General features: G+C 34.5%; 2 protein-coding genes across 2 annotated transcripts in view; both read right to left on the bottom strand.

Moving 5' to 3' along the window:
• LOC134843697 (uncharacterized) overlaps positions 1-25,021 on the bottom strand; it is a 340,267-nt gene that overhangs the window by 8,335 nt on the left and 306,911 nt on the right. The window lies entirely within an intron of this gene.
• LOC134844521 (polyribonucleotide nucleotidyltransferase 1, mitochondrial-like) lies at positions 18,299-22,034 on the bottom strand. The gene is made up of 4 exons (XM_063861241.1): positions 21,057-22,034; positions 19,864-20,689; positions 19,337-19,530; positions 18,299-19,082 (listed from the first exon to the last, which is right to left on the bottom strand). Exons 1-4 carry the CDS (start codon positions 21,685-21,687, stop codon positions 18,373-18,375), a joined length of 2,361 nt encoding a protein of 786 aa, XP_063717311.1. The 5' UTR covers positions 21,688-22,034; the 3' UTR covers positions 18,299-18,372.

Below are 25,021 nucleotides of genomic sequence, written 5' to 3'. Positions count from 1 at the left end.
GGCTATCCTTGTTTTTCTGTAATTTTGATTAATATAAAAGCGCTTTTAGCACAGTAACCAGCTGTCCTTGTTTTAATTAAATACGTCTAGTTTTCAGATTTATATCATTAATTCAGGTCTTAAAATTTTACATTATGTTTTTCTTTTCACACTATTCGTAAGCCATTTCAGCTCAGAATATTTGATCTGACCATTTGAAAAATGGGGAAGAATTTTGTATTCGGGTGCGTTTTAGCTTTTTTCTAAGCAAAATCAGGTACCATAAATAGTCATTGGAATGGGTCGAGTGATAATTCATATTAAATCTCTTTCAATTGTGATTCAAATGAAATGAAAAAATTTTGTATATATAATTTTTTCAGTGTTGAGAAAAACCAGTTTGAAATTTTTGCTAATAAGTTGAGGCTAGGCAGGCTTTCTACAAATTAGTTAATGTTAACTTAAGCCAAAAAAAATCAGATTTTGAGCTATTAAATTTAATTTTTTGTAGTTTGTTAGCGCCAGTTTGTGAACCAAAAACTTTTTAAAAATTTTTTGTTTTTGTCTAGATATTTTTCTACAAAAAAGTATTTTCCAATTAGCTTATTTTACTAGGATTGTCAATTAAGCCCAAGTTCTATTCTTTAATTCAGATCTTTTTATCACACCACGCAGAAAAAAACGAACAACACTATTTTGAAAAATATAATGTTTTGTATTTTTCAAGACTATGACCGGAACATTCTGTGCTACTAGCACAGTAACCGGCTATCCTTGTTTTTCTGTAATTTTGATTAACATGAAAGCGCTTTTAGCACAGTAACCAGCTGTCCTTCTTTTAATTAAATACGTCTGGTTTTCAGATTTATATCATTAATTCAGGTCTTAAAATTTTACATTATGTTTTTCTTTTCACACTATTCGTAAGCCATTTCAGCTCAGAATATTTGATCTGACCATTTGAAAAATGGGGAAGAATTTTGTATTCGGGTGCGTTTTAGCTTTTTTCTAAGCAAAATCAGGTACAATAAATAGTCATTGGAATGGGTCGAGTGATAATTCATATTAAATCTCTTTCAATTGTGATTCAAATGAAATGAAAAAATTTTGAATATATTTTTTTCAGTGTTGAGAAAAACCAGTTTGAAATTTTTGCTAATAAGTTGAGGCTAGGCAGGCTTTCTACAGATTAGTTATGCTTAATTTAAGCCAGAAAAAATCAGATTTTGAGCAATTAAAGTTGATTTTTGTAGTTTGTTAGCGCCATTTTGTGAACCAAAAACTTAAAATTTTTTTTTGTTTTTGTGTAGATATTTTTCTAAAAAAAAGTATTTTCCAATTAGCTTATTTTACTAGGATTGTCAATTATGCCCAAGTTCTATTCTTTAACTCAGATCTTTTTATCACACCACGCAGAAAAAAACGAACGACACTAATTTGAAAAAATTAGTTTTTTGTATTTTTCAAGACTATGACCGGAGTATTCTGTGCTACTAGCACAGTAACCGGCTATCCTTGTTTTTCTGTAATTTTGATTAATATAAAAGCGTTTTTGGCACAGTAACCAGCTGTCCTTGTTTTAATTAAATACGTCTTGTTTTCAGATTTATATCATTAATTCAGGTCTTAAAATTTTACATTATGTTTTTCTTTTCACTCTATTCGTAAGCCATTTCAGCTCAAAATATTTGATCTGACCATTTGAAAAATGGGGAGGAATTTTGTATTCGGGTGCGTTTTAGCTTTTTCCTAAGCAAAATCAGGTACCATAAATAGTCATTGGAATGGGTCGAGTGATAATTCATATTAAATCTCTTTCAATTGTGATTCAAATGAATTGAAAAAATTTTGAATATAATTTTTTCAGTGTTGAGAAAAACCAGTTTGAAATTTTTGCGAATAAGTTGAGGCTAGGCAGACTTTCTACAGATTAGTTATGCTTAACTTAAGCCAAAAAAAATCAAATTTTGAGCAATTAAAGTTAATTTTTGTAGTTTGTTAGCGCCAGTTTGTGAACCAAAAACTTAAAAATTTTTTTGTTTTTGTCTAGATATTTTTCTTTAAAAAAGTATTTTCCAATTAGCTTATTTTACTAGGATTGTCAATTATGCCCAAGTTCTATTCTTTAATTCAGATCTTTTTATCACACCACGCAGAAAAAAAACGAACGACACTAATTTGAAAAATTTAGTTTTTTGTATTTTTCAAGACTATGACCGGAACATTCTGTGCTACTAGCACAGTAACCGGCTATCCTTGTTTTTCTGTAAATTTGATTAATATAAAAGTAGCTAATACAACTGACGTTGTCACAGAAATAACCAACAGCAGTCCGCAAAAAATGATCCGAAAAGCTAGAGAGAAAATGATGGTTTTTGAGCAATTTTTGGCTTTTGTCTTTATGCAATTTTTTTTCGTTTAAAATAAAACTTTTTGTATCTTAGTTTGAAATTCAATTAGTTTGCGATTTGTATATGCTGTATTTTTGAATAAGAATCGTGTACAAATTCCCACAGTCAGAATACGTTTAGTTTTCAAATAACATCATCCAGTAAAAACTTAATTCCTTACGTTGAAAGAAATGTATTGTTCATAACGTTGAAAAGGTAATAATTTAGCGAATTCAATTCGCTCAATTTTTTTATTCAACTAATAAATTAAAAAAGAATGAAATTAGTAAAATTTGTTAAACTCTAGAAGTTTCAAATCGCATACACAATGAAAGAAAAACAAGAAACATCTCAAAAAATTTAACTTCTTATTTAAAGATTGCTTAATTAGAACAGTATTTAAAGTTTACCTGAGTTATTTTTTTAAATCTACACGGGAGAGTTTTAGTTTTTTCTCAAATACAGCACATGAACCACTGGGCTCTTTAGCTACTTAGCTAGGTTGAGCACTAGTGCTGGCCTTACAAATACAGACAATGGATGTATTGGCAAAAACCGTTGTATTGATGCTCTTAAAACAGAATACAATAGAAAATAAGCTAGGAAAATTTTAAATTACAGGAAATAGTTTATGCTTTTAAGAGAGTCTATTAGATAACTGTGCAATGAAGCGAGTGAGGTACTTTGAAAAAAAGGGGTCTGGTAAAATAAAGAAAAGTTGTTAGTATTAAATAACCAAATAAACGTCACTGAATTTTAAGGTCAATCTGCTCTTTAATGTTGTTCTCGATCTTAAGCTAATAAACATACTTTTGAAAAACAAACCAACGAAGATTTTTTTACTTTGCATCATGCATCATTTCAATGTTGTCTTCTGCATTTTAACCTGCTCTTTATTCAAAGCTCATTGTCAAACTTTTCCTAGTTTTGTAGCTGAAAAACCAATCAATTTTAAACTATTTTTGGTTAAATTTGTAGTTCAGATAAGTTGCTGTAAAATCTTCTAGGGACATGATTGTACCGAAATTCTATCAAGATACCGAATTTCTATCAAGATAACTTAAATCTCGAGACGGAATCTTCCAGAAGTGCAGATAGCTGGACAAAGTACTGAAACTTGAAACCGTTTCGTAAATGAATTTTTTTGTAGGCGTCCCTTGTGCTCGAGTGACCGAAAGCTTGAAATTTAATTTGGTTTATTTCCAGCCAATCAGAATTGAGTATTCAAAAATTTCAGGAAAATTGCAACAATCTCAAAGTAAGCAATAAAACCAGGCCATTAGTGTTAATATTGACCGATTATATAATAATCAGATTAATGGAACTAATGCTAAATCGAAGGCGCATTGGAACAATTTCAATATTTCTAGGATACCGATTTACGAAGGGAAAAATAAAAAACTAAATTTATCATACCTGCACCTATTATATCTGCAACTAGTATATTTATTATATTATCATTCTCTGCTAATATTGACTTCAATTTTGTGAGAAAGGCATTTAGCCATTAGAAACGGCTAGCGATTTTGATTGGTTGAAATTTTTCAAGCACTCGATCCCTCCAACTTGAGAACCGTCCCCCGTTTCTTTTCTCAACATCAAGAAATTGACAAATTATTCTAAGTCTTTTGTTGATTTAGAAATTTTGTAGGCCAGTTGTTATTTAGTGTTATAACTTCTGTCTATTAGCCGGAGAAATTGGTACGCATTACAATCGAATCACAAAAATTGAAAAATTGAGATTTAGCGCAGCTGAAACTGTTTACTCACTTCTCACAAAAGTAGTTACCAACTTGAATCTCGTGCTTTCATTTCTTGTCTAAGTTCGTAAATTGTAAAGAAAACTAATTTACTGTTTGATACTTCGTAAACTGAATCAGATTTTTTTTTCGATCGTCGTCCTAGAATTGCGCAATCAACGCAGAATGCTTCGACCACTATTGAGTGAAAAATATTTTTTTTTCTCAAGAGTAATTAATGGGTTAAACAACTGCAAGTATAACAGTAAATATAGCTAAAATAACGTCAAAATTGCTGTAAGATCAACTTAAATTTCAACAACTTTGAGTAGCCACTGTTACCATCAATTTTTTGAAACTGGGACCAAAAGGCGAACCATTTTTCTTGACACTTACACATTTTTATGGATTTTTTTTTGGAATCCAAATCACCACAAAAATGTTTTATCTGATACCACACTTGACTCATCACGCGCTTTTCTTGAGGTAGTCGAAACCGGGAAGAAAAATCACCCTACTATTTGATTTTTGAGAAAAGGACACAACCAACGAAATAACCAGCCCGAAATCATACTCCCATCATACCCACCAGAGAGGACGTCCTGAGCATGCTCTATAGCCGGCCTAACCCACCGAGCTACATCCACGCTTTGTGACCACATCACCATTTTTGCCAAGAGGTACTCATGTGTGACTAACTCTTAAAAATAACTAAACTAAAACTAAAACTAAAACTAAATCAAAATCATTGCTAAAAAATAGAACTAACAAAATTTTATAAAATGTAAATTACAGGAAATAGTTTATGCTATTAAGAGAGTCTATTAGATAACTGTGCAATGAAGCGAGTGAGGTACTTTGAAAAAAAGCGGTCTGGTAAAATAAAGAAAAGTTGTTAGTATTAAATAACCAAATAAACGTCACTGAATTTTAAGGTCAATCTGCTGTTGAATGTTGTTCTCGATCTTAAGCTAATAAACATACTTTTGAATAACGAACCAACGAAGATTTTTTTATTTTGCATCATGCATCATTTCAATGTTGTCTTCTGCATTTTAACCTGCTGTTTATTCAAATCTCATTGTCAAGCTTTTCCTAGTTTTGTAGCTGAAAAACCAATCAATTTTAAACTATTTTTTGATTAAATTTGTATTTTCAGATAAGTTGCTGTAAAATCGTCTAGAGACATGATTGTACCGAATTTCTATCAAGATACCGAATTTCTATCAAGATAACTTAAATCTCGAGACGGAATCTTCCAGAAGTGCAGATAGCTGGACAAAGTACTGAAACTTAAAACCGTTTCGTAAATGAATTTTTTTGTAGGCGACCCTCGTGCTGGAGGGACCGAAAGCTTGAAATTTAATTTGGTTTATTTCCAGCCAATCAGAATTGAGTATTCAAAAATCTCAGGAAAATTGCAACAATCTCAAAATAAGCAATAAAACCAGGCCATTAGTGTTAATATTGACCGATTATATAATAACCAGATGAATGGAACTAATGCTAAATCGAAGGCGCATTGGAACAATTTCAATATTTCTAGGATACCGATTTACGAAAAAGGGAAAAACAAAAAACTAATTTTATCATACCTGCACCTATTATATCTGCAACTAGTATATTTATTATATTATCATTCTCTGCTAATATTGACTTCAATTTTGTGAGAAAGGCATTTAGCCATTAGAAACGGCTAGCGATTTTGATTGGTTGAAAATTTTCAAGCCCTCGATCCCTCCAACTTGAGAACCGTCCCCCGTTTCTTTTCTCAACATCAAGAAATTGACAAATTATTCTTAGTCTTTTGTTGATTTAGAAAATTTGTAGGCCAGTTATTTAGTGTTATAACTTCTGTCTTTTAGCCGGAAAAATTGCTACGCATTACAATCGAATCACAAAAATTGAAAAATTGAAATTTAGCGCAGCTGAAACTGTTTACTCAATTCTCACAAAAGTAGTTACCAACTTGAATCTCGTGCTTTCATTTCTTGTCTACGTTCGTAAATTGTAAAGAAAACTAATTTACAGTTTGATACTCCGTAAACTGAATCAGATTTTTTTTTCGATCGTCGTCCTAGAATTGCGCAATCAACGCAGAATTCTTCGACCACTATTGAGTGAAAAATAATTTTTTTTTTCTCAAGAGTAATTAATGGGTTAAACAACTGCAAGTATAACAGTAAATATAGCTAAAATAACATCAAAATTGCTGTAAGATCAACTTAAATTTCAACAACTTTGAGTAGCCACTGTTACCACCAATTTTTTGAAACTGGGGCCAAAAGGCGAACCATTTTTCTTGACACTTACACATTTTTATGGATTTTTTTTTGGAATCCAAATCACCACAGAAAATGTTTTATCTGATACCACACTTGACTCATCACGCGCTTTTCTTGAGGTAGTCGAAACCAGGAAGAAAAACCACCCTACTATTTGATTTTTGAGAAAAGGACACAACCAACCAAATAAAAAGAAAACAAATAAATAATATAACAAAAAATTTAACACAAAACAGGACCCCTTAAAAACCAGCACGAAATCATACTCCCCTTCCTGGCCTAACCCACCAGAGAGGACGTCCTGAGCATGCTCTATAGCCGGCCTAACCCACCGAGCTACATCCACGCTTTGTGACCACATCACCATTTTTGCCAAGAGGTACTCAAGTGTGACTAACTCTTAAAAATAACTAAACTAAAACTAAAACGCTTTTGCGAAAACAATTAATCAAAATCATTGCTAAAAAATAGAACTAACAAAATTTTATAAAATGTAAATTACAGGAAATAGTTTATGCTATTAAGAGAGTCTGTTAGATAACTGTGCAATGAAGCGAGTGAGGTACTTTGAAAAAAAAGCGGTCTGGTAAAATAAAGAAAAGTTGTTAGTATTAAATAAACAAATAAACATCACTGAATTTTAAGGTCAATCTGCTGTTGAATGTTGTTCTCGATCTTAAGCTAATAAACATACTTTTGAATAACGAACCAACGAAGATTTTTTTATTTTGCATCATGCTTCATTTCAATGTTGTCTTCTGCATTTTAACCTGCTGTTTATTCAAAGCTCATTGTCAAGCTTTTCCTAGTTTTGTAGCTGAAAAACCAATCAATTTTAAACTATTTTTTGATTAAATTTGTATTTTCAGATAAGTTGCTGTAAAATCTTCTAGAGACATGATTGTACCCAATTTCTATCAAGATACCGAATTTCTATCAAGATAACTTAAATCTCGAGACGGAATCTTCCAGAAGTGCAGATAGCTGGACAAAGTACTGAAACTTGAAACCGTTTCGTAAATGAGTTTTTTTTGGTGGCGTCCCTCGTGCTGGAGGGTCCGAAAGCTTGAAATTTATTTTGGCTTATTTCCAGCCAATCAGAATTGAGTATTCAAAAATCTCAGATAAATTGCAACAATCTCAAAGTAAGCAATAAAACCAGGCCATTAGTGTTAATATTGACCGATTATATAATAATCAGATGAATGAAACTAATGCTAAATCGAAGGCGTATTGGAACAATTTCAATATTTCTAGGATACCGATTTACGAAAAAGGGAAAAACAAAAAACTAATTTTATCATACCTGCACTTATTATATCTGCAACTAGTATATTTATTATATTATCATTTTCTGCAAATATTGGCTTCAATTTTGTGAGAAAGGCATTTAGCCATTAGAAACGGCTAGCGATTTTGTTTGGTTGAAATTTTTCAAGCACTCGATCCCTCCAGCATGAGAACCGTCCCCCGTTTCTTTTCTTAACATCAAGAAATTGACAAATTATTCTTAGTTTTTTGTTGATTTAGAAATTTTGTAAGCCAGTTAGTTAGTATTATAACTTCTGTCTATTAGCCGGAGAGTTTGGTACGCATTACAATCGAATCACAAAAATTGAAAAATTGAGATTTAGCGCAGCTGAAACTGTTCACTCACTTTTCACAAAAGTAGTTACCAACTTGAATATCGTGCTTTCATTTCTTGTCGAAGTTCGTAAATTTTAAAGAAAACTGATTTACAGTTTGATATTCCGTAAACTGAATCTGATTTTTTTTTTCGATCGTCGTCCTAGAATTGCGCAATCAACGCAGAATGCTTCGAGCTAAAATAACATCAAAATTGCTGTAAGATCAACTTAAATTTCAACAACTTTGAGTAGCCACTGTTGCCACCAATTTCTTGAAACTGGGACCAAAAGGCGAACCATTTTTCTTGACACTTACACATTTTTATGGATTTTTTTTGGAATCAAAATCACCACAGAAAATGTTTTATCTGATACCACACTTGACTCATCACGCGTTTTTCTTGAGGTAGTCGAAATCGGGAAGAAAATTCACCCTACTATTTGATTTTTGAGAAAAGGACACAACCAACGAAACAAAAGGAAAACAAACAAATATTATAACAAAAAAGTTAACACAAAACAGGACCCCTTAAACAACCAGCACGAAATCATACTCCCCTTCCTGGCCGAACCCACCAGAGAGGACGTCTTGAGAATGCTCTATAGCCGGCCTAACCCACCGAGCTACATCTACGCTTTGTGATCACATCACTATTTTTGCCAAGAGGTACTCAAGTGTGAGTATTTCTTAAAAATAACTAAACTAAAACTAAAACGCTTTTGCGAAAACAATTAATCCAAATCATTAATACAAAAAAGAACTACCAAAATTTTATAAAATGTAAATTACAGGAAATATTTTATGCTATTAAGAGAGTCTATTAGATAACTGTGCAATGAAGTGAGTGAGGTACTTTGAAAAACAAAGAAAAGTTGTTAGTATTAAATAACCAAATAAACATCACTGAATTTTAAGGTCAATCTGCTGTTGAATGTTGTTCTCGATCTTAAGCCAATACACCTACTTTTGAATAACGAACCAACGAAGATTTTTTTACTTTGCATCATGCATCATTTCAATGTTGTCTTCTGCATTTTAACCTACTGTTTATTCAAAGCTCATTGTCAAACTTTTCCTAGTTTTGTAGCTGAAAAACCAATCAATTTTAAACTATTTTGGTTAAATTTGTATTTCAGATAAGTTGCTGTAAAATCTTCTAGAGACACGATTGTACCGAAATTCTATCAAGATACCGAATTTCTATCAAGATAACTTAAATCTCGAAACGGAATCTTCCAGAAGTGCAGATAGCTGGACAAAGTACTGAAACTTGAAACCGTTTCGTAAATGAGTTTTTTTTTCGGTGGCTTCCCTCATGCTCGAGGGACCGAAAGCTTGAAATTAATTTGGCTTATTTCCAGCCAATCAGAATTGAGTAATCAAAAATCTCAGGAAAATTGCAACAATCTCAAAGTAAGCAATAAAACCAGGCCATTAGTGTTAATATTGACCGATTATATAATAATCAGATGAATGAAACTAATGCTAAATCGAAGGCGCATTGGAACAATTTCAATATTTCTAGGATACCGATTTACGAAAAAGGGAAAAACAAAAAACTAAATTTATCATACCTGCACTTGTTGTATCTGCAACTAGTATATTTATTATATTATCATTCTCTGCTAATATTGGCTTCAATTTTGTGAGAAAGGCATTTAGCCATTAGAAACGGCTAGCGATTTTGTTTGGTTGAAATTTTTCAAGCACTCGATCCCTCCAGCATGAGAACCGTCCCCCGTTTCTTTTCTCAACATCAAGAAATTGACAAATTATTCTTAGTTTTTTGTTGATTTAGAAACTTTGTAAGCCAGTTAGTTAGTATTATAACTTCTGTCTATTAGCCGGAGAAATTGGTACGCATTACAATCGAATCACAAAAATTGAAAAATTGAGATTTAGCGCAGCTGAAACTGTTCACTCACTTCTCACAAAAGTAGTTATCAACTTGAATATCGCGCTTTCATTTCTTGTCGAAGTTCGTAAATTGTAAAGAAAACTAATTTACAGTTTGAGACACCGTAAACTGAATCTGATTTTTTTTCGATCGTCGTCCTAGAATTGCGCAATCAACGCAGAATGATTCGACCACTATTGAGTGAAAAATAAGATTTTTTTTCTCAAGAGTAATTATTGGGTTAAACAACTGCAAGTATAACAGTAAATATAGCTAAAATAACATCAAAATTGCTCTAGAATCAACTTAGATTTCAACAACTTTGAGTAGCCACTGTTGCCACCAATTTCTTGAAACTGGGACCAAAAGGCGAACCATTTTTCTTGACACTTACACATTTTTATGGATTTTTTTGGAATGCAAATCACCACAGAAAATGTTTTATCTGATACCACACTTGACTCATCACGCGCTTTTCTTGAGGTAGTCGAAACCGGGAAGAAAAATCACCCTACTATTTAATTTTTGAGAAAAGGACACAACCAACGAAATAAAAGGAAAACAAACAAAGAATATAACAAAAAAGTTAACACAAAACAGGACCCCTTAAAAACCAGCACGAAATCATACTCCCCTTCCTGGCCTAACCCACCAGAGAGGACGTCCTGAGCATGCTCTATAGCCGGCCTAACCCACCGAGCTACATCCACGCTTTGTGACCACATCACCATTTTTGCCAAGAGGTACTCAAGTGTGACTAACTCTTAAAAATAACTAAACTAAAACTAAAACGCTTTTGCGAAAACAATTAATCAAAATCATTACTAAAAAATAGAACTGACAAAATTTTATAAAATGTAAATTACAGGAAATAGTTTATGCTATTAAGAGAGTCTATTAGATAACTGTGCAATGAAGCGAGTGAGGTATTTTGAAAAAAAGCGGTCTGGTAAAATAAAGTAAAGTTGTTAGTATTAAATAACCAAATAAACATCACTGAATTTTAAGGTCAATCTGCTGTTGAATGTTGTTCTCGATCTTAAGCTAATAAACATACTTTTGAATAACGAACCGACGAAGATTTTTTTACTTTGCATCATGCATCATTTCAATGTTGTCTTCTGCATTTTAACCTGCTGTTTATTCAAAGCTCATTGTCAAGCTTTTCCTAGTTTTGTAGCTGAAAAACCAATCAATTTTTAATTTATTTTTTGGTTAAATTTGTATTTCAGATAAGTTGCTGAAAATTCTTCTAGAGACACGATTGTACCGAAATTCTATCAAGATACCGAATTTCTATCAAGATAACTTAAATCTCGAGACGGAATCTTCCAGAAGTGCAGATAGCTGGACAAAGTACTGAAACTTGAAACCGTTTCGTAAATGAGATTTTTTTGGTGGCTTCCCTCATGCTCGAGGGACCGAAAGCTTGAAATTTAATTTGGCTTATTTCCAGCCAATCAGAATTGAGTATTCAAAAATCTCAGGAAAATTGCAACAATCTCAAAGTAAGCAATAAAACCAGGCCATTAGTGTTAATATTGACCGATTATATAATAATCAGATTAATGGAACTAATGCTAAATCGAAGGCGCATTGGAACAATTTCAATATTTCTAGGATACCGATTTACGAAGGGAAAAATAAAAAACTAAATTTATCATACCTGCACCTATTATATCTGCAACTAGTATATTTATTATATTATCATTCTCTGCTAATATTGGCTTCAATTTTGTGAGAAAGGCATTAAGCCGTTAGAAACGGCTAGCGATTTTGTTTGGTTGAAATTTTTCAAGCACTCGATCCCTCCAGCATGAGAACCGTCCCCCGTTTCTTTTCTCAACATCAAGAAATTGACAAATTATTCTTAGTTTTTTGTTGATTTAGAAATTTTGTAAGCCAGTTAGTTAGTATTATAACTTCTGTCTATTAGCCGGAGAAATTGGTACGCATTACAATCGAATCACAAAAATGGAAAAATTGAGATTTAGAGCAGCTGAAACTGTTCACTCACTTCTCACAAAAGTAGCTACCAACTTGAATATCGCGCTTTCATTTCTTGTCGAAGTTCGTAAATTGTAAAGAAAACTAATTTACAGTTTGATATTCCGTAAACTGAATCTGATTTTGTTTTTCGATTGTCGTCCTAAAATTGCGCAATCAACGCAGAATGCTTCGAGCTAGAATAACATCAAAATTGCTGTAAGATCAACTTAAATTTCAACAACTTTGAGTAGCCACTGTTGCCACCAATTTCTTGAAACTGGGACCAAAAGGCGAACCATTTTTCTTGACACTTACACATTTTTATGGATTTTTTTTGGAATCCAAATCACCACAGAAAATGTTTTATCTGATACTACACTTGACTCATCACGCGCTTTTCTTGAGGTAGTCGAAACCGGGAAGAAAAATCACCCTACTATTTGATTTTTGAGAAAAGGACACAACCAACGAAATAAAAGGAAAACAAACAAATAATATAACAAAAAAGTTAACACAAAACAGGACCCCTTAAAAACCAGCACGAAATCATACTCCCCTTCCTGGCCTAACCCACCAGAGAGGACGTCCTGAGCATGCTCTATAGCCGGCCTAACCCACCGAGCTACATCCACGCTTTGTGACCACATCACCATTTTTGCCAAGAGGTACTCAAGTGTGACTAACTCTTAAAAATAACTAAACTAAAACTAAAACGCTTTTGCGAAAACAATTAATCAAAATCATTACTAAAAAATAGAACTAACAAAATTTTATAAAATATAAATTTCAGGAAATAGTTTATGCTATTAAGAGAGTCTACTAGATAAATGTGCAATGAAGCGATGAGGTACTTTGAAAAAAAGCGGTCTGGTAAAATATAGAAAAGTTGTTAGTATTAAATAACCAAATAAACATCACTGAATTTTAAGGTCAATCTGCTGTTGAATGGTGTTCTCGATCTTAAGCTAATAAACATACTTTTGAATAACGAACCAACGAAGATTTTTTTACTTTGCATCATGCATCATTTCAATGTTGTCTTCTGCATTTTAACCTGCTGTTTATTCAAAGCTCATTGTCAAGCTTTTCCTAGTTTTGTAGCTAAAAAACCAATCAATTTTAAACTATTTTTTGATTAAATTTGTATTTCAGATAAGTTGCTGTAAAATCTTCTAGAGACATGATTGTACCGAATTTCTATCAAGATACCGAATTTCTATCAAGATAACTTAAATCTCGAGACGGAATCTTCCAGAAGTGCAGATAGCTGGACAAAGTACTGAAACTTGAAACCGTTTCGTAAATGAGTTTTTTTTGGTGGCGTCCCTCGTGCTGGAGGGACCGAAAGCTTGAAATTTATTTTGGCTTATTTCCAGCCAACCAGAATTGAGTATTCCAAAATCTCAGGAAAATTGCAACAATCTCAAAGTAAGCAATAAAACCAGGCCATTAGTGTTAATATTGACCGATTATATAATAATCAGATGAAAGAAACTAATGCTAAATCGAAGGCGCATTGGAACAATTTCAATATTTCTAGGATACCGATTTACGAAAAAGGGAAAAACAAAAAACTAAATTTATCATACCTGCACTTATTATATCTGCAACTAGTATATTTATTATATTATCATTCTCTGCTAATATTGGCTTCAATTTTGTGAGAAAGGCATTTAGCCATTAGAAACGGCTAGCGATTTTGTTTGGTTGAAATTTTTCAAGCACTCGATCCCTCCAGCATGAGAACCGTCCCCCGTTTCTTTTCTCAACATCAAGAAATTGACAACCTATTCTTAGTTTTTTGTTGATTTAGAAATTTTGTAAGCCAGTTAGTTAGTATTATAACTTCTGTCTATTAGCCGGAGAAATTGGTACGCATTACAATCGAATCACAAAAATTGAAAAATTGAGATTTAGCGCAGCTGAAACTGTTCACTCACTTCTCACAAAAGTAGTTATCAACTTGAATATCGCGCTTTCATTTCTTGTCGAAGTTCGTAAATTGTAAAGAAAACTAATTTACAGTTTGATATTCCGTAAACTGAATCTGATTTTTTTTTCGATCGTCGTCCTAGAATTGCGCAATCAACGCAGAATGCTTCGAGCTAAAATAACATCAAAATTGCTGTAAGATCAACTTAAATTTCAACAACTTTGAGTAGCCACTGTTGCCACCAATTTCTTGAAACTGGGACCAAAAGGCGAACCATTTTTCTTGACACTTACACATTTTTATAGATTTTTTTTGGAATCCAAATCACCACAGAAAATGATTTATCTGATACCACACTTGACTCATCACGCGTTTTTCTTAAGGTAGTCGAAATCGGGAAGAAAACTCACCCTACTATTTGATTTTTGAGAAAAGGACACAATCAACGAAACAAAAGGAAAACAAACAAATATTATAACAAAAAAGTTAACACAAAACAGGACCCCTTAAAAAACCAGCACGAAATCATACTCCCCTTCCTGGCCGAACCCACCAGAGAGGACGTCCTGAGCATGCTCTATAGCCGGCCTAACCCACCGAGCTACATCCACGCTTTGTGACCACATCACTATTTTTGCCACGAGGTACTCAAGTGTGAGTAACTCTTAAAAATAACTAAACTAAAACTAAAACGCTTTTGCGAAAACAATTAATCAAAATCATTACTACAAAATAGAACTAACAAAATTTTATAAAATGTAAATTACAGGAAATAGTTTATGCTATTAAGAGATTCTATTAGATAACTGTGCAATGAAGCGAGTGAGGTACTTTGAAAAAAAGCGGTCTGGTAAAATAAAGAAAAGTTGTTAGTATTAAATAACCAAATAAACATCACTGAATTTTAAGGTCAATCTGCTGTTGAATGTTGTTCTCGATCTTAAGCTAATAAACCTACTTTTGAATAAAGAACCAACGAAGATTTTTTTACTTTGCATCATGCATCATTTCAATGTTGTCTTCTGCATTTTAACCTGCTGTTTATTCAAAGCTCATTCTCAAACTTTTCCTAGTTTTGTAGCTGAAAAACCAATCAATTTTAAACTATTTTTGGTTAAATTTGTATTTCAGATAAGTTGCTGTAAAATCTTCTAGAGACACGATTGTACCGAAATTCTATCAAGATACCGAATTTCTATCAAGATAACTTAAATCTCGAGACGGAATCTTCCAGAAGTGCAGATAGCTGGACAAAGTACTGAAACTTGAAACCGTTTCGTAAATGAGTTTTTTTTTGGTGGCTTCCCTCATGCTCGAGGGACCGAAAGCTTGAAATTTAATTTGGCTTATTTCCAGCCAATCAGAATTGAGTATTCAAAAATCTCAGGAAAATTGCAACAATCTCAAAGTAAGCAATAAAACCAGGCCATTAGTGTTAATATTGACCGATTATATAATGAGCAGATGAATGAAACTAATGCTAAATCGAAGGCGCATTGGAACAATTTCAATATTTCTAGGATACCGATTTACGAAAAAGGGAAAAACAGAAAACTAAATTTATCATACCTGCACCTATTATATCTGCAACTAGCATATTTATTCTTTTTATCATTCTGCGCTAATATTGACTTCAATTTTGTGAGAAAGGCATTTAGCCATTAGAAACGGCTAGCGATTTTGATTGGTTGAAATTTTTCAAGCACTCGATCCCTCCAGCATGAAAACCGTCCCCCGTTTCTTTTCTCAACATCAAGAAATTGACAAATTATTTATTTTTTTTTGTTGATTTAGAAATTTTGTAAGCCAGTTAGTTAGTATTATAACTTCTGTCTATTAGCCGGAGAAATTGGTACGCATTACAATCGAATCACAAAAACTGAAAAATTGAGATTTAGCGCAGCTGAAACTGTTCACTCACTTCTCACAAAAGTAGTTACCAACTTGAATATCGTGCTTTCATTTCTTGTCTAAGTTCGTAAATTGTAAAGAAAACTAATTTACAGTTTGATACTCCGTAAACTGAATCTGATTTTTTTTCGATCGTCGTCCTAGAATTGCGCAATCAACGCATAATGATTCGACCACTATTGAGTGAAAAATAAGATTTTTTTTCTCAAGAGTAATTAATGGGTTAAACAACTGCAAGTATAACAGTAAATATAGCTAAAATAACATCAAAATTGCTGTAGGATCAACTTAGATTTCAACAACTTTGAGTAGCCACTGTTGCCACCAATTTCTTGAAACTGGGACCAAAAGGCGAACCATTTTTCTTGACACTTACATATTTTTATGGATTTTTTTTGGAATCCAAATCACCACAGAAAATGTTTTGTCTGATACCACACTTGACTCATCACGCACTTTTCTTGAGGTAGTCGAAATCGGGAAGAAAAATCACCCTACTATAGTTCATTCCCTTTTATTCTTAAAGCTGCCGGAACGATTCCGGACTTCTTAATTCCACTTATTCATTGGTTTATCGAGATTTCTTCACTTGATGTATTTTTTGTTAAACCAGACTGCTTTGAAGGTTGGTTTGATAACATTTACGTGAAAATATTATCACGCCAGCTGACACAGACCATTTGCCTGAATCCACTTTCTCAATTTTAGCCCAATTTTGAATTGTTTGAATACTGACCTTACTGCCATGGAGAAGATTACCCAATCCAGCACAATAACGGTAAAAAAAAGTTCTGAGTTATTATTTTATTCAGCATAAAAAATCAGTCAATTTTTGAGAGAAAAAAGGTAATTACTTTTAATATTTCAAAGCAGTGAAAACTAAACACTTCTTCAACAGCGCGAAAGTGCACGATGTTTTTGAATTTGAAACTGACTTTCCGAGGTTTTTGAGAAAAGCAGAGATTTTTGATTGGCAACACAAACCATTAAACACAATATAACACTCAGATTCAGTGTTTAATCTCTCCTACGTAGTAATTCAATATAGTAAAAACAAAGCAATTTTTTGAGCCTTTTGTTCTGATATTTTTCTCCGGCAATCGCTCCGAGAAAAATATATACATGAAAACTGATAGGACGCTTGATAAAGGGTATTGTTTTAAATATGCAACCAAAGCCGCCGCATCCTTCACACTAACTTCAACAGCTTTTGGGAAAATGTATATTTCATTCACGCTTTAGAATTAATTCGATATGGAAACAGCTTTTAAAGTAATCAATTTTAGATGAACATGATCGGGCTGGGAGCATTATCGTAAATTGGGATAAATCTACGGCAGAGGGATGGGTCTTTCGAGCTAATTTTGAATACCTGAAACAAAACTCACTGAGAACCACGTGAGAACCATTAAAATTGTCAGTCTCTGATTTAAAAACAAACACAGGCAAAGTGGAGTCTGCACCAGGGGCGGACGCCCCCCCCCCCCTCAGGGATTCGACCCCCTGCCGACCCAAAGGGTCCCCCCTTTGATACTTTTTCAGAAATCCATTTTTGGCCGACCGACACTAAAATTTTTCTAAGGGCGCCTTTGGCGCCAATAAATACTAACTCTGAGGCGGAGCGCGCGCCAAAAAAACGCGATTTTTTTGTCAACATTTTTCATAAAGTGCCCAAAGACGGCTTTTTGACTGTTTTTCAAAAATTTGCCTGCGGCGCAGAAAAATTTGCCACAATAGGGGCAAAACAGTGCTTTGGGAGAGCTCGAAAAATCAATTTGGTCAACCTAAAAAAAAAGGTCGTCAAAATTTTCGAATTTTTTTTGAAAATCCGCCCCCCCCCCTCGAGAAAATCCTAGATCCGCCCCTGGTCCGCACTATTCGCAATAAAACAAACATAGCATTGCAAGGTAGACTGCAGAAAATGCAGAGCCCACTTAGTCGAAAAATTTATTTGAAACGAAAAAAATCGACCCGAGTCTCAAATGAGGACCAATTCGAGGAAGAAAAGCCGAGAAAAATAATCGCTAGCATTGTAATGCCATTCATACAAAATTACAAAGCGGCAACTAAGCCGGCGATACTTGGATAGAAGCCTCCTGCGCTGAAAACAAACTTGTCATAAAAAAAGTTGAGCTGGAATTTTTTGAAACTCGGAATGTTTACGTCACCCTACCCGGAACACTAAAGCATAAAGCTATTTACGCTCATCGAATGGCGCATCAAAGTCCCCTACCCTAATGTAAAATCAGCAGAAAGCACTGAAGCTAAATAACCCACACTATACAAGTAACCAAGTTCCTTGCTGTTTTCCTTGCCTCTGAGGTCATCTGAATCAAGGGCGGGTTTAGGGGGGGGGGGACGCCCCTTCTCTCTCATGAATTCAACCCCCTGCCAACCCAAAGGGTCTCCCTTTTTGTTGTATTTTGAAATTTCCCCTTTGTTACAAACCGGTACTCAATCCCAGGTAGATCTTTGCAGTCAGCGAGCACAAATTTGTGTTGAATTGAAACCTTACAAGATTTCGATAGCATTCAAAAGAAACAAAATGAATAGAAAAGACTAAATTATCAGGATATCCAACTGATACTTTGCAAAAACAAACTTCAGATTGAGTCTCTGTTCAAGTTTTCTTCGCAAGAAAATCAACGGCAGTCATTTCTGCTGCCGGCACTAGCAGAGCCCTCCTGGACAGTCTCATCTTGCCGTTGGACGGATCCCTTCCGAAGTATTTCACCTTCACATTCTCACCCACAGTCCATCCCAAAACAGACGCATGTGAAATCATTTTCGAATCCAGTTGAAAATTGGGCACAAAAACTGGCGTTTGGCCTTCATATATTGTAACATAAACGCCCTTTTCCACAATTTCTTCAATTTTTGCCTTACAAATTTGACCAAACTGCAGAACAGGTTCTTTGATGACACTCAGTTTTTCTTGTAAAGACTGCGAAACTTCGAACAAGATGCGCTCATTTGGCGCAAAAACAGACAAAGTATTTTCATCTTTGGTCACAAAACTGCAGCCTCGCTCTTCAAAATGTTTCACATTCATTCTACCAGGTCCGAAGACAGCTCCGAACTGATACTTGGGCAATGAGAACTCTTTAAGCCTGGGCATGTTAGGCGACTTGGAGACATCTTTCGCATGACTGATAACTTGTTCCATTCTTGAAACAATTTCGCAGATAGCTGAAGACCCCCGCTCTACAGCTTCGATGGCTATTTGAAGGGGAATGCCGTGCTTCTTTACATCACATTGCAAAGCTGTTATGGTACCTGATTTAGTGCCTGCAATTTTGAAGTCCATTTCGCCGTAGAAATCTTCGAAGCCTGAAACACCAGCCTCAGTAACATTTATTGGCTACTACACTTAAATCCCCCACCTCACATAAACATCAATATAATGATTTAACGAGGGGTTTTACAAGGTGACATGACCTAATTAGTCCGAAGGCCAATTTTTGTAACACCGAACTAAATGAACAAAAACAAATACTTGTAAGCAATTGCAGGAGGGAGAAGGAAAAGAGCCAAACAAATACTGAAAATGCTAGCCAACAAGTATCACTAGAATATAAGCATACCTAAAATATCAGTTAGCAGTTCGTGACTTTCTATCAATGTCTCGTCCTCTGTGTGTCGTTCTGTGAATAGTCCTATAGCCACTCCAGCTGCATGTTCCTCTATGTCCACTCCTGCGTCCATGAGGGCCATAGACGCAGCACACACTGAGGCCATAGATGATGACCCGTTGGATTCCAATACTTCAGTGAGCAGCCTAAATAGCAAGTTATGCCTGGGAGAATTTTAACTTAAAATATTTCCCATCTAGAATTGTCTACTTCTACACACTTCACTGAACTGAGCAGCTTTCTAAATAAATTGCAACCGGCAGACACGCTTTTCGAACAAATAAACTGTTAATTAATGAAAACTAAGTTTGAAACTCGTCTCCAATATTGGAGGACCATCTATTTTAAATAACTAAGGGCTAACTATCGATTTAGTTTGCGTTAGGTTCCGCCTTTGCCTGAACATCAGAACGCATTCTTTTGCCCAAAAGATGCCATGACAGGCATTGCAATTATCGACTGAGACGTTTAACGTTTACCTGATAGCAAACTTGTAATCTTTCGGAACCAGAGGCGCAATTCCCATTTCAGCCAAGTTCCCGTGCCCCTGCTCTCTTCGGTTGGCTCCTCCCCTCGGACCCGAAAAAGCGTTCACAGCGTACTGTGGGAACTGATAATGCAGCATGAAATATTTCCTCAAATGTCCTTTAATGGAAGCTGAAATCGGATCAAGTCGTTCGGAGGCCGAGAGAGAATCAAATGAAAGACGACACAAAACTTGCGTCTGACCACGACAGAACAAAGCCGAACCATGTAACGCAGGGTAGACTGACGTCTTACAATCAATATGGCGAATTTCAGTGAGTGAACGACCATCGCATCTTTTTCTTTCCTCGAAAGCGAGAGACTTCAAACAACGCCCGATTACGGAAATGAAGTCCGAATCAAAATTGGAAATATCATCTCTTGTTTCTTTATTAGCCTCCAGATTTGCAGACACTTGGTGCAAATTATCAAAACGGGAATCAATATTTTGGCTGCCAGAAATAAATTTACTTTTCATCTCCCCCAGCGTTTCTTCTTTAACTGTTTTCAAGGCATCATCTCTACTCATTTTATCGTGAGAATTATCTTTGAAAACCCCATATATTTTTTCGTGTGCTATCTTGTAGATTTTTTCAGTTAAGCTAATTCGAGAGTTCGCTTTGCCGGATAGACGATCAGTTTTAGGCTTGGAATGCTTGAGTGAGAACTCGTGGATGTGATTGGCCAGATGGGTAGCTTGATCAGTTCCCGCTTTTAGCGCTTCAACAAACAGCTCCTTTGGTATTTTATTGCATCCAGACTGAATCGCAGTTATGTTTCCTAAATACACAGCGACCATCAAAAAGGATTGACTAATCTGGTACAATGAATCTGGTACAAGGTAGACCAAAGAACATAACTTGCAGACCACATACGCGTGACTGCATGTTTAGAAACACAAACTGATCAAATCATTTTCTATTTAAATGCAAGAACAAAGACTTTGCACGATGAACCTGAATTCCATAGGGGAAAAACGTAAGAAAACAGTTCAACATGATTTGAGAAAAACAAATATAAAAGAGACCTAAATCAAAGATGATCAGAACGCAATCACTATCACTATGCCCAAAATCAAAATTCAGGCAACAAACACATCGTCATCTTCTCAAAGAATCCTTAAAAGTTCAAATAGACGAAAGCATACCGTTCACATCCGCGGAGACCACCAAATCAAGTTCGCTTTCATATCTTTGCTGACGAGTTGGGTTGACCAAGAATGTGTTGCCGTTTCCCTTCTCGTGGACAGCCGCCACCCGCACAGCGCCAATCGGGACGAAACCGGGCAAACTCGACAAACCGACAGATGCAGAGGCTGCATTAACTGCCGCAACGTCTGCATCATTTACATAGTCGTCACTTAGAACCGAACAAGTCAACTCCACATTCGGAGATATATTGGACTTGAAAACTGGTCGAATACACCTGTCAATTAGCCTACTTGTCAGTATTTCGAATGGCGAATTGAACCTGTCTCGTCTATCAAACGACAGAGGAATTCGGCCAAGTGATGCAAGTTGCTGTCTGAACGAAACTGTCAACGGTAGAAACGAAGACGAATTTATATCCGATTGTTTCCAAACTAGCACAGCAAGAACCGAAGTTTCCCCAATTTTGACTTCCGCTGACCCATCTGCGAAACGTGCTAAATTTCCAGTCGACAACTGCAAATCGGGAGAATTTCTAAGAGAAATTATTCTAGAAGCTGACTTGATAGAGCTCCATGGCGCCTGATTGCGACGAAAACTTTTGTTCAAGTGAGGAAATAGTTTTAGCATTTCTATATAAACTCATCGTCTACAGAATCGTCTAGCAGGAATTAGACATATGAAACTGGAAAAGTAAGTTCGATGAATCCTTAATTAAAAGTCACGAAATCTTGCTTACTTTTTAGCCATCGAAGCACGGGTGAATGGATTTTAAAATAACGTAATGCTTGGCCCATGCCAGCTTTCTTGAGTTAAAATTGCCAAGAAAAACACTGAATCTACACAGGAAAATATTTCCAACCAGTTCAATCAATTCACAGTTGGACGATTCAATGTTGAAACCAGAGCTCTGATGCCGCTAATTAGCAGGACTTGTAATTAAATCGTAACATTCACCGTTCATTTAATTTATAAACTGCAGCTTTTGGAATTTCCGTAATTTGTTTGAGAGAAAACTCGCTGTTATTTACTATTATTTTGATGCACATTGGATTCGCAATTAATTTTTACAAAAAAATCAAATTTTATTAAATGTTTCCAGTTTCTCAGTTCCAAACACGCAATTTTTTCTCATCACTTTTTACTATGACACTCCCTAAAAAAACTTTTTGAAAACCATCTTTTGAAGAAATTAGGTGTTAACTAACCTCGGGGTGGTTGCAGTGTCAATTTAACGCAGCCAAAAAATTTGATCTACCTTATTATAAAATATATGATCTTTTCTGACCAACACGGACTAATTTTGCAAAGCTGAAACAAAACTGATTTTGCGAATTCTCCAAAAACTTTACAGAAACTAACAAAAGTACGGAATTTTCCTAAGAACAACTTTTCTTACCAAAAACTAACGCAATGCCGCTTCTCGCTTCTGCAGGAAAATTTCAACCAAGAGGCAAAGCTGAGCTTCGCAACACTTGCAATACAATTGAATTATTGCATTATCAGAACTCATTTATTTTGAAAAGTTATTTGAAAAGTTGGGCTGAAATTTGAAAAGATTACTTCTTGAAAAAATCGAAAAAAAAAATATCTACAAAAACTTAATACCTTTGTCTCGGACGAGGCTCGAAAAATAGCCTTAGCATTGAGAATTGAGAAGCATTGAGAATCAATAACCGCGCAGCAAATAAAGCGAAAATCTTATGTCAAGCCTCGTTAAGCCGAGAAGGAAACTGTAGTCATAAAAAAAATTCGAGCTCTATAAGTTTTTATATCAAAATTTTTACGACCCATCACTCCTGAAACAGGCAAACATGTTTTAAAAATTGCTTGTGAAACTACGCAACATAAGTTGACAAAGTCGATATTATGTAGGCCGATCCAGTTCAACCAAAAAAAAATCAAAAAATTATTGAAAATATGAGTTCATCATAAATTTACAAACTAAAAAGCACTTTTCAATTCTAGTAAGAACTGTTTAAATCAAAATTAAAAACCCCCAGCTTTGAAAAAGAACTGATTGAACAGCTTATCAGAAATTATAAATTTCATTTGCAGAAAGGAAAATCAGCCGATACAAATTAGGACGAAAACATTTTTTCAATTACTTGAAAAGATTATTTACTACCCCTCATGAATTAAAAAGAAGTTTTTTCGAACTTTCAAGAAATTGAGCATGTCAGCCTTTGAGCTTGTCCGAATTGAGCATGTCGGCAAAAAAAGTAAGAAAAATTGTTCACGGAAAAAAAAGTCCCGATTGCTCTTGCAAGTCCAGTTATAATTTATAATCTTATTTCAAACATTTACATTCTATTTAAAAGCACAAAACTGCCTGTATGAACATAATTATCACCAATTGTGCTTAAGCGTCTACTGTAAGAAAAAAGACACAAGACTATAGGGCTTAGGTTGGAGAAAGAGCTAGCATAGTAGAAGTGTGTTCTCGAAATTAAATTACCAGGGTTCAAAGGTGGGAAAAATTTTGCATTAACTTACATGTGAATTATCAATTGAGTTCAGACAGTCTTATTCCTATGATAAAATATAAATAATATAATTTAGTATTTCATATTTGACACAGAGGCGAAGCTGTGCTTTGCAAACACTTGCCAGAAAACAAAAAACAGCATTGATATCAATAATTAGTATAATTTTAGTAATAGTTTTAGTTATAATTAAGATATAAAAAAGAGGCAAAGATGAAATTCGCATACACAAGCAAAAATATGACCGATAACGCTACTGGGAAAAACTGAACGAGTAAATCATTGAGTCTACAAAATTTCTCAAGTGACGCACGCCAATTGAGAAGCATTAGCAGTAACACTCAATTTGATTTTAAAACAAATAAATTTGCCAGCTAACATGCCTCAATTTATACAGCAGTCTATGGATCAGCAATAACAAGAAAAAACTAAATGTAATAAAATAAAAATTACACACGCAATTTTAAAAATTCCACACGCCATATTAAGCACAATGTGATAAACTTTGCTCCTAGTAACAAATCAATTATGGCTAAAAGGCTTTCTCCAACCAATTTGCAACGATTTAATTGACGGATTAAATCTCCGCTTACGCGTTAATAGCGCGAAATATATCGCGTGTTAATTGTCCCAAATTGGCCAAAATGGCAATTTTTTAACCGACAAAACTTTACAAAAAATGATCACAGGTGAAATATCTTTCCAAATTAACGCTCAAAACAACAATATTTTTTGAATGATACAAAAAATCACGTCAAAAATGGCTTATTAAAAAGCAGAAATAATCCACTACTTTCGTTACGATAATCGGAACAATAACAGTCTGTGTTAATATCCTTAGCCTTGGCTGTACTTAATAGCTGGTTATTGACTCCAAATTTCGAAGTCGTATATGTACCAAAGTTATAGCAATTATTGTTATTATTACACAAGCAATGCTTGTGTTATAGTAAGGCCTATCTTTTTTTTCCATCTTAACACAAGAATTGCTTGTGTAATAATAACAATCATTACTATAACTTCGGTACATATTCGACTTGAACCTGCGACCTCGAGATTTGGAGTCTCACGGTTGGTTCGTGGCCTTGGAGCGCGGAGAAACAGTTTTGCACAGATCGGGGGGTTTTAGGGGTTCACTAGTCAAAAAGCTGTCTTGTTCCGACTCGAAAAAAAGTAGAAAAAAAAGTAAATGTTCGAATGGTTGTTCAATTAACAACAATTTCGGTAATCGAATTAGTAAAAAAAATGACGTCAGAAGTACAACATCAAAATATAATTCAATCGACAACATTTTTCGTGAAATTATGGGGGCTGGAATTGTCAAATAGTCCAAGTAATGGACTAATTAATGCGCGCTCTCTTCCTCTTTTAACCTATAATGCACATCGCATAATTGTAACTTTTCGTCGCTGTTCAATCAATTCGCATTCAAATATTCATTACAATATGAATTGAGACCCGTTTATTGTTCCATATAA

The sequence above is a fragment of the Symsagittifera roscoffensis genome, chromosome 4, assembly GCF_963678635.1.
Source record: "Symsagittifera roscoffensis chromosome 4, txSymRosc1.1, whole genome shotgun sequence".
NCBI lineage: Eukaryota > Metazoa > Xenacoelomorpha > Acoela > Convolutidae > Symsagittifera > Symsagittifera roscoffensis.
The sequence above is the reverse complement of the archived record's forward strand: the minus strand, read 5'-3'. Positions and strand labels throughout refer to the sequence as shown.

Coding starts and splice junctions, on each gene's coding strand:
- LOC134844521 (XM_063861241.1), bottom strand. CDS start 21,687: ATGCTAAAACTATTTCCTCACTTGAACAAAAGTTTTCGTCGCAATCAG. Junction 20,690..21,056: donor GGTCTCCGCGGATGTGAACG/GTATGCTTTCGT, acceptor CTGTGTATTTAG/GAAACATAACTGCGATTCAG. Junction 19,083..19,336: donor ACTGCTAACTGATATTTTAG/GTATGCTTATAT, acceptor CTGGTGTTTCAG/GCTTCGAAGATTTCTACGGC.